The sequence below is a fragment of the Camelina sativa genome, chromosome 8, assembly GCF_000633955.1.
Source record: "Camelina sativa cultivar DH55 chromosome 8, Cs, whole genome shotgun sequence".
NCBI lineage: Eukaryota > Viridiplantae > Streptophyta > Magnoliopsida > Brassicales > Brassicaceae > Camelina > Camelina sativa.
Genome location: NC_025692.1, coordinates 10,629,843 through 10,639,984, shown reverse-complemented (window position 1 = coordinate 10,639,984; position 10,142 = coordinate 10,629,843). Strand labels below are relative to the sequence as shown.

At 38.5% G+C, this 10,142-nt stretch overlaps 1 protein-coding gene, 1 long non-coding RNA gene and 1 pseudogene across 2 annotated transcripts; 1 reads left to right on the top strand and 2 right to left on the bottom strand.

The window, feature by feature from the left end:
* Nucleotides 473-1,295, bottom strand: LOC109126092. Its single transcript, XR_002033146.1, has 3 exons — nucleotides 1,204-1,295; nucleotides 923-992; nucleotides 473-832 (listed from the first exon to the last, which is right to left on the bottom strand). It is a non-coding gene; the product is annotated as an uncharacterized LOC109126092 (long non-coding RNA).
* On the bottom strand, nucleotides 4,414-5,805 carry LOC109125912 (annotated as a pseudogene).
* On the top strand, nucleotides 9,075-10,142 carry LOC104709405 (UPF0496 protein At3g57100-like). The gene has a single exon (XM_010426025.1). The coding sequence runs from the start codon at nucleotides 9,075-9,077 to the stop codon at nucleotides 10,140-10,142; it is 1,068 nt and encodes a 355-aa protein (XP_010424327.1).

Here is a 10,142-nt window from a genome sequence, read left to right as displayed (position 1 = left end):
CCCCGCCCCCCACCTAAGCATGAGATCTTATAGTACTGGTGGTTGTGTAACTTCTCCTTGATTCGACATAGAGAAGTACGCCTCTTACCAACTTCGCCTTGATTCTCTGTTTCTGTGTTTGTTTAGTTCTTCTTCGTCCTCCCAATTAGTCAAAATGTGATGCCAGATTAAAAAGTAATTTATGTCTAAAGACTGCTAAAACCCAAAAGGGTTTATTACAAGTTTTTGTATTTGTGTCGGTTTCATAGTTTGCTCTGTTTCTGATTACTAAACCAAATCCATGCTCTGTTTTGACACTTCTTCCGACAGTGGTTTAAGAACAAGAACAAAAAAGCTTTATATGAAGCTCTTGAAAAAAGTGAAAGCAGGTAAATTTTTTTTTAATTATTAAACTATATTAGAAAAAAAAAAGAAAAAAAAATTATTTAATCTTTCTTTAGTTTTGGTTAGTTACACATTAATTAAATGTTAATTTTTTTGTAGAGCTTATGCTGATGGGATTCATATCACTACTGCTTACTATTGGACAAGGCTACATCTCAAATATTTGCATCCCTAAGAACATCGCAGCGTCCATGCACCCTTGTAGTCCATCCGAAGAGGCGAGAAAGTACGGTAAGAAAGATGTCCCAAAGGAGGAAGACGGAGAAGATGAAGAAAACTCGCGTCGAAAGCTTCTCCAGTTAGTCGACTCTTTCATTCCTCGAAGGAGTTTGGCTACTAAAGGTTATGATAAGTGATACGTCACCTTTCGATTTTGACAAACCGCAAGTACAAAGATGAATATATGAAGCTGGTGCATGCCATAAGCCGATACAAAAGCGACTTTTCCCTAGAGAAATTAGCAAACTCGATTGTCAAAATCGAAAAAGCGGTCTACGAATTGGAGAAGGCACACCACTAGTTCAGAAAATAACCATACCTTATCATCGCCATTTGCAGAACGCGTTTCAACTAGCTTTCTTTGTCTGGAGTATGGTAAGCAAGCAGCTCTGCATTATCCATGAACTTAACACGTAATATACCAATTCAATCATCATTTCATCCAAAAAACTATTTGCTTATCTATTCAGTATGAATTCAAACTCAAGAACTGTTTCCATGAAAGCAGTGTACATGTCATCATCAGAATCTCAATTGGGTAAGTAAAATCATAAGCTTTATAGAGAAACCATCCCTTGAAAAGGTAAACAAAGTCCCAACCTTGATCTTGATCTTGCAGACTTATTGTCCAGATTCTTTGCAGCTACGTTACTCTTCCTCTTTACGCTCTAGTCACTCAGGTAAAACACACTCGTGCACATAAAGATTCTAACTTTCAATTTCAATTTCACAGATGACACACAAACACATAAAAATTGTAACTTTGCAATTTCTAAATTTTTGAACTTTGGTGAAGATGGGTTCAAAGATGACACACATAAAGATACTAACTTTCAATTTCAAAATCTGATATTTATTGAATTTGAGGAATCTTTGGTGAAGATGGGTTCAAAGCTGACACACACAAAAACACAAACACAAACACATAAAATTGTAACTTTGCAATTTCAAAATCTGATTTTTATTTGATTCTTTTGGTGAAGATGGGTTCAAAGATGAAACCAGCAGTGTTCAACGAGAGAGTAGCAACAGCGTTAAAGAGTTGGCATCACACAGCAAAGAAACAGATGAAACATGGAAGGAGTTCAGAATCAACCACACCTTTCTCTAGCAGACCAACAGCACCAACGCTGGTTCTTCTCTGATTCATCTCCTCCGCAACGTCCCTCACAAACACGAAGCAGAATCTTTGACGACGGCTTCGCGAACTCCATGTCTCCAAGAAGAAACTCCGATTCGTGGGATCCTGAGTCTCAATCTCCACACCACGAAACTGCTGAGACTTTTATTAGGAGTGTTTAATTAAGTTGGTACAATGTGTTTTGGTTAAGCTTAATAGAATAGATTCTAGTTTAGTTTAGTTCCGGTTTACTGTAAAATTGTTGAATATAGATCAACACTGTAAAATTTGTTAGATTTAATTAATGAGAAAATCATTTCACAAAATCTCTTTGCTCATGAACACTATTATAGTATCAGAGCTTGTCTTCCGCAATCTTCGATGATTTCATCTTCTTCTTCTTCAAATTCCTTGAAAACTCACCGGAACATCTTCCGTGTCGTTGATTTTCGCGAAAATGGTGAAAAGAGGGGGAAAATTGAGAAATCGGAGTGAAACACCTGAGATCGATGCGTCTGCATCACTCGCGGATCAGTTGTGCTTGAAGATCCAAAGGTGGAAATGATGAAACAACAACGTACTCTTAAATCGGAAGGATATGGAACTCATGGATCTGTGTCGAAGTCATCGGAAGCTTTTAACAGTCCGTTAAGTCTTCAATCGTCTGATCATCCAAGTTTAATGATTGTTGCTCATGCTTTTTATGGAACGAATTACAATAGCTGGTTGATTGCGATGAGGATTAGTCTAGATGCTAAGAACAATCTTAGTTTTATTGATGGATCCTTGCCTAGGCCGTGTGAAAGTGATTACGATTTCAAGATCTAGAGTAGATGCAATAGTATGGTGAAGTCATGGATTCTTAATGTTGTGAGCAAAGAAATATATGATAGTATTCTATACTATCAAGATGCAGCAGAATTGTGGGATGATCTGTTCACGAGATTTAAAGTGAACAATCTACCAATGAGGTATCAACTCGAGCAAGCTGTAATGACTCTAAGACGAGGTCAACTTGATTTGTCAAGCTACTTCCCGAATAAGAAGAATCTGTGGGAGCAGCTAGCCAACACCAAGTTTAGAAATGTGAAGAAGTGTGATTGTGATCATGTCAAAGAGTTGCTTTAAGAAGCTGATACGAGTCGTGTTATACAGTTCCTAATGGGGTTGAATGATGAGTTCAATAGTATCAGGAGTCAGATACTGAACATGAAACCGAGACCAGGATTGAATGAGATCTATAATATGTTGGATCAAGATGAGAGTCAAAGACTAGTAGGAGTTTCTTCTAGGCCAAAGCCACCTCCTACTGCTTTTTAGTCTCAAGCTGTGATTTTGGATCAAAACTCGATTCTGATGGCTCAAGGAAACTTTCAAAAGCCTAAATGTTCTCATTGTTCCCGAGTTGGTCACACTGCGGACAAGTGTTACAAGATCCACGGATATCCGCCAGGGTATCCAAGAGCTAAGAAGAACAATTATGTTGGAAGTACAAATTTGGCAAGTACTGGTCAGATTGAGGATCAAAAGGATCATATAGGAACAAAGGTACATGGAGAAATGTCAAATGGTTAGTTCCAACAGATGATTTCTTACCTTAGCTCCAACAGATGATTTCTTACCTCAGTGCCAAACTCCAATCTCCCAGTATCACCTCATGTCATGATAAAGCTATAGCCTCGACTTTGAGTTGGTGAAACTTTATATATTTTGGGATTATGGAGATTCATGGGAAGTTGGTGAAAAGTGGATTCTTGTATTGGGGTTTGAGAGTTTGTGAAGGATGTGATGGTGGATGTAAAATAAAGCATGCAAGGTGTTTGATAAAATGCCTGACTGAGATTTCTTTTGTCGAAGTACAGTGATTTCTGGGTGTAGTAGATAGAGAAATAGAGAATTATAGACATGGTTTGTAGAATGAGCGAGGAGAATCTGAAGCTTGGTTTTGTCATATCATTTGTTCCTAATTTATGCTCTGTCTTTGAATTTGGGATATTTGAGAATCTCTAGTGAATGCACTCAAAATGTGGTTCTAGGAAAAATCATGGATTATGGTGCTCTTGCATATAATTCAATAAATTGTGATGAGAACCCTGAATCCTGGAAGAAGGAAGTAGCTAATCCTTACCGAAGAGCTTCTCTAGCTCTCCAATCTCAAAGCTGTGAATCAACCAACCCAAGAGCATATTATGTGACATCAAATTTGTTTCTTTAATCATGAAGAATGTTTTGACAGGTTTCTGATTGGTTGATGGTTATCTATCTTTATCTATCTTCTAATTGGTTTGTGTTTTTAGAGAATGCAATTGGTAAAGCTTATGTTCATGTTTTGCAACGAACTAACAAAGAAATTAACTATTTGAGGATCCTCTGTTTCATTTACAAATGGTATGGCGAATTTGAATTTGTACGAGTAATATAAACGGTAAAGATTGGTCTAAGTGTCTTCATCACCAGCGAGGGCATAGATGCCAACACGGAAGAGAAGACTGACATTAGCAGTCTTTGGATTCACATTCACATACATTAGAAACAAAATGACATTACCCGCATTAACCGTTCAAGCCATTTCGTTCAATCATCAAAGAGTAGCAGAGACACCATCCGCATACACCAAAGCGACAAGACTTGTGGACTGGAAGCACAACATCAAACCACTCAACTTTTCCCCAAATTTCAAGCGAAAGCCATTCAAAAACGCAATCGTACATCATAGTCATATAATAATAGAAAGGAGACATCAGAAAAAACAAAAAAGCAAATATTCAAAACAAAATAAAATTATCCGCATAAAAAGCCGTAGAAAGCTAATCACATGAGTAGCCCATTTAAACAAACAACAACAGAAAAAACATCGGCATAGAGCAAGGAACCAGACGAGTGGACACTAAGCACATGATCAAACCATTCAACCATCCCCCAAATCTCATCTCCATTGTGTGTTTCAAGGCTAATCTCAACACACCAAATCCTATTAATATTTTTACCAGCCACACACTCTTCCCATAAAACCGCAATATTTCCACCAAGATCCACCATTTTACAATACTCACGGTCGCGTAAATCAGGCAACTTCCCTTCTAAACGTTCAACTCCTTCCATAATTTTACCTTAAAAGTTAAACAATTTGAACAACCCCTTCTCCCAAATGAACAAGATCTTGTCTACCACGCAAGAGCTAGAGTCAAAGCAAGACCTATTATCTATTGCACGATACTGATCCGTATCCACTCCTATATTGTACCATCTATCTTCCTCAAAATTGTAAACCACTGATGAATGCCCAAACATGTATAATTTTCCATCAAGGCCTCAGCTTTTGACTACACGTTCAGGTCCAAGATCATGATCTTCAAAGTATCGATACTCGATGCTTGGGTTCTTGATAGTGCCCCAAGTTTGAGTCTTTGGATCAAACACTTCCACCCAGTCCGACTAGATGTCGTCTTTACAGCCTCCTACTATATATATATTCCCATTAACTAAGCATACGGTGGACGAAGAGCTCCGGGCCACTCGCATTCCTGGAGCCTGACGCCACCTGTGACTCCTACAATTAAGGACAATGACAGAACTAAGAATAGCGTGTCGATTTCCAGAACTTGTCTCTTTAAGATTTAGCGCGGCCAATTTTTTAGATATTAGAACCAACGGCTATGACACTTGACGATGCCGCAGGAAGCAAACCAATATTGGGAGATGGAACTTGGACAAGATCATAGGCACTTGACTTGTCGGCTACATTTTTATTAGGTTCCCGGCAGAGAGTGAACCAATATGTGATAGGGTCGGAAGGGAAGTTTATTCAAAGATAGAGATACTTCTCGGTACGATGTAAGTGCGATCTGGTCTAGTAAAGTTCCGATGAAGCAACAATGGATTGGAAAGTTTTGCAAACGAGGGAGAGAGTTGGATAGTACAATCTCGAGACGCGTGCAAAACAGTTGAACAACAAGTCATTAGGAAGTGACAGGGTCGAGGTCAGCTCTTTCACCGGAGACGGAGACGACATTTTTTTTCTTTCTTTTACGGAGTAGTTTCTCGTCCCTCACGGCGGCTGAAGATCTGGCTTTGGACGACATTAGGGCAAAGCTTATGGAAATAAAAATTCACAGAGTTCGCAGACACTTGAGCTTTACGTTCTCAGAAAAACCAACCACTACTTAGGCTTTTAGGCCCAAACGTAGAGTGTTAACAATGAGCCCAATGGACTTTATTTGAATTAAAGTGTATCTGGAGCTGAAAATCAATAAAGAAAAGTTTGAGGTTAATATCAAATATTTAAATTTCTTTTGGGGTTAATATGAAAAACTATCTACCAGAGTATCACCCGAGTTACTTGTGTCGCTCTGAGAGACAGTGACAAAACCGGATCACCGAATCACTATGTTCTAGACCGAACGTTCACATCAGAAAATTCTGTCAGCTTCCTTGAAATGCCGAATGGGTTGAATCACTCAAGTCTACAGTCCTAGAACAGTAAAAATTTGTACTCTTATCGCTTGTGGTTTATGCACCGGAGATGTTCGATGAAATGCCTCAATGAGAGTTACGTTTCCAGGGAGTTGGGGTAATGTTCTGTTAGGTATTTGGCTTTTGTGAATGCCACCAAGGAGTTGATAGAAGGGCTTCAGGAATTGAGCTTTGTGGCTCCAGCGAACTCATGCCATTATTATGGTGTATGTGGACCTTTTGGGTTGTGTGTGACGCAAGTTCCTTCCAAATGTAAATGTTTTGAAGGGTTTATACCAAAATATGCTGGTGGTTATGTAAGGTGTACCAAAATACATTGTCAAAGAAACTCTACTGGAAAAACTGCAAACGTCTTCCATCTTGTTCCCAACATAAAGACTATCATACGAATTCCTAAGTTCCGTGAAAGCTGAAGAATGCTACCATAGTTGTCCCCAAAATTGTTCTTGCTTGCCCTTTACTTATATTAATGGAATATGGTGCTTATTGTGGAAGCAGGACCTAATTGACTCATCAGTGAAATTTTCTGCAGGAGGAGAACTTTATTCCATTCGTCTTCCACTAGGTACAGCTTAGATAACACCAAAAAGAGCTACTCTGCACATTCCACTATAACGTTATGTTTAATTTTTTTAGCCTCATAAATTTTTTTAGGTGTAATATGGTCACATGAAGCCAACCCCAAATAGTTGTGTTTCATGACAAAGACTTTTTTTTTTCTTAACCTTTGACATGTTTATCTAATGCTGATAATTGGGTTTTATCTTCAGACAACCTCGGAGGCTCGGACACTGGTTGGTTTTTTGGGATCTTAACTGGCTCAAACTAAATTAGTTTAGTACAAAGCCAACAGAGATAGAGTTTAGAGAGTGCAAATACACTTAGCTGCGGGTCAAGCTGTCGAAAGTATGGCGAGACAACCTGAGGCAGAAGGAAAAATTAGTCTTTGGGCCTAGTAAGCTTTTAGGATCACTCCTGAATTATCAAAAAAAAAAAAAAATAAAAAATAAACNTCACAGAGTTCGCAGACACTTGAGCTTTACGTTCTCAGAAAAACCAACCACTACTTAGGCTTTTAGGCCCAAACGTAGAGTGTTAACAATGAGCCCAATGGACTTTATTTGAATTAAAGTGTATCTGGAGCTGAAAATCAATAAAGAAAAGTTTGAGGTTAATATCAAATATTTAAATTTCTTTTGGGGTTAATATGAAAAACTATCTACCAGAGTATCACCCGAGTTACTTGTGTCGCTCTGAGAGACAGTGACAAAACCGGATCACCGAATCACTATGTTCTAGACCGAACGTTCACATCAGAAAATTCTGTCAGCTTCCTTGAAATGCCGAATGGGTTGAATCACTCAAGTCTACAGTCCTAGAACAGTAAAAATTTGTACTCTTATCGCTTGTGGTTTATGCACCGGAGATGTTCGATGAAATGCCTCAATGAGAGTTACGTTTCCAGGGAGTTGGGGTAATGTTCTGTTAGGTATTTGGCTTTTGTGAATGCCACCAAGGAGTTGATAGAAGGGCTTCAGGAATTGAGCTTTGTGGCTCCAGCGAACTCATGCCATTATTATGGTGTATGTGGACCTTTTGGGTTGTGTGTGACGCAAGTTCCTTCCAAATGTAAATGTTTTGAAGGGTTTATACCAAAATATGCTGGTGGTTATGTAAGGTGTACCAAAATACATTGTCAAAGAAACTCTACTGGAAAAACTGCAAACGTCTTCCATCTTGTTCCCAACATAAAGACTATCATACGAATTCCTAAGTTCCGTGAAAGCTGAAGAATGCTACCATAGTTGTCCCCAAAATTGTTCTTGCTTGCCCTTTACTTATATTAATGGAATATGGTGCTTATTGTGGAAGCAGGACCTAATTGACTCATCAGTGAAATTTTCTGCAGGAGGAGAACTTTATTCCATTCGTCTTCCACTAGGTACAGCTTAGATAACACCAAAAAGAGCTACTCTGCACATTCCACTATAACGTTATGTTTAATTTTTTTAGCCTCATAAATTTTTTTAGGTGTAATATGGTCACATGAAGCCAACCCCAAATAGTTGTGTTTCATGACAAAGACTTTTTTTTTTCTTAACCTTTGACATGTTTATCTAATGCTGATAATTGGGTTTTATCTTCAGACAACCTCGGAGGCTCGGACACTGGTTGGTTTTTTGGGATCTTAACTGGCTCAAACTAAATTAGTTTAGTACAAAGCCAACAGAGATAGAGTTTAGAGAGTGCAAATACACTTAGCTGCGGGTCAAGCTGTCGAAAGTATGGCGAGACAACCTGAGGCAGAAGGAAAAATTAGTCTTTGGGCCTAGTAAGCTTTTAGGATCACTCCTGAATTATCAAAAAAAAAAAAAATAAAAAATCAGCAGAGGGGGTAAAAAGGAAAGAGAGAGATGGGGTTTCTCTCGCATTTTGATTTAATTGTCACGTTTGTTAGATATTTTAAAAGATTCTCTAGAATTTTAATTTTTTTAAAAATTGACGGGAAGTATTCTTTTAATTTTTATCTGTAACTATTTACAATTAATTTAGGAACCGACCGTTACATCAATTTATTAAAGATATATTTCCTTTTTTTTCTTTGGTTTGTACAACTGTCAAAACGTAAAAAAAAAAAAGGGAAAATCAATACTACTTGGCAAAAAAAAGAGGAAATATTCCTTCCCAAAAAAATGGAAAATGCTTAGAAGCTTATTAGTATATATTACACACACGAACGATCAAGACCCATATTTCATTATTCATCTGAAAAAGTGTGGAACTCTTTACTCTGTGGTCTTAAAAAAATTCGTATTTTTTTGCTTTGTGAACTCTGCTCTCTAAAACTCTGTTTCTTTTTTTGCTTTACGAAGAAAGAATGAAGATTAGATTCTGCAAACCATTCTTGTCACTTATTCTCAGGCGTCGTCAACCTATATCCACTGTTTCTCCCACCATGTCTTTTGTATCCTCATCACCTACTACTACTACTACTAGGGGAATGCTCCGATCTCGATCAGAAGATAACATAAAGAAACTTGGGGACTGTATGGACAACATGGACGAAGACGTTTCAAAATTATTCATTGAGTTTCAACAAACCGATCTACGTGAAGATCCGGAGTTGTTCCATCTTCTCAACAAGTACTTCAGCACTAGCAAATCTGTTTCTCATCTCTGCGAGTCTCTCAAGACATGCTTAGAGAGAGCAGAGAAGAAGGACTATAACTTGATCGATGAAGCTCTAAGTGATTTTCATGAAGAACAATTGAGTTATGGGGGACTAATGGAAGCAAGTTTCAGAAAAACATTCAAGTGTCTGAGGAACTTCAACGATTCTAGTAACCACCACGACTTAGATTATTGCGAGTTTCTCAGCAAATTTCAGAGCTGCCATGAAGAGCTGGCGAAGATGATTGTGGAATTAGAGAAGACGATGAAAGGAGTTGATAAAAAGTTGAGACGTGTTAGAGGTCGAAGAGCTATTGTTACTGCCGCTTTATTAGCTCCCGTGATCGTTGCCATATTCGTTAGTAAGATCGTGGCTGGAATTTTTGGATTAGTTCCATTGGATGCGTTGAGTTCGTTTGTAGCTTCGAGGTGGAAGAGATCAACAGAAGCTTTGAAACGTGAGAAGACCGCGATGAGCTCGATGGAAAGAGGAACAACGGTTGCTCTTAAAGAAGTAGAGAAGATTACCAAATTGGTGAGTCGACTTGAAAGTGTTGAGAAATCGATTCGAGTAGCGACCGAGTTTGCTGTTAAGAAACGGGATTTGATGGCTGTCGCTATGAGAGAGGTGGAGGAGGAACGCAAGAGTTTGGAGTTAACTTTCTTGGAGCTTGATAGAGAGACCGGACAGTGCGACGGTTTTGCTCAGTTTGGACGCACGGTGGCTTTGGAGAAGATTACTGAGCTTTTGTCTCGTGGCCAGAAGAGTTCTTAA

Bases quoted from the DNA above. Each gene is read 5' to 3' on its own strand.
- LOC104709405 (XM_010426025.1), top strand. From the start codon at position 9,075: ATGAAGATTAGATTCTGCAAACCATTCTTGTCACTTATTCTCAGGCGT.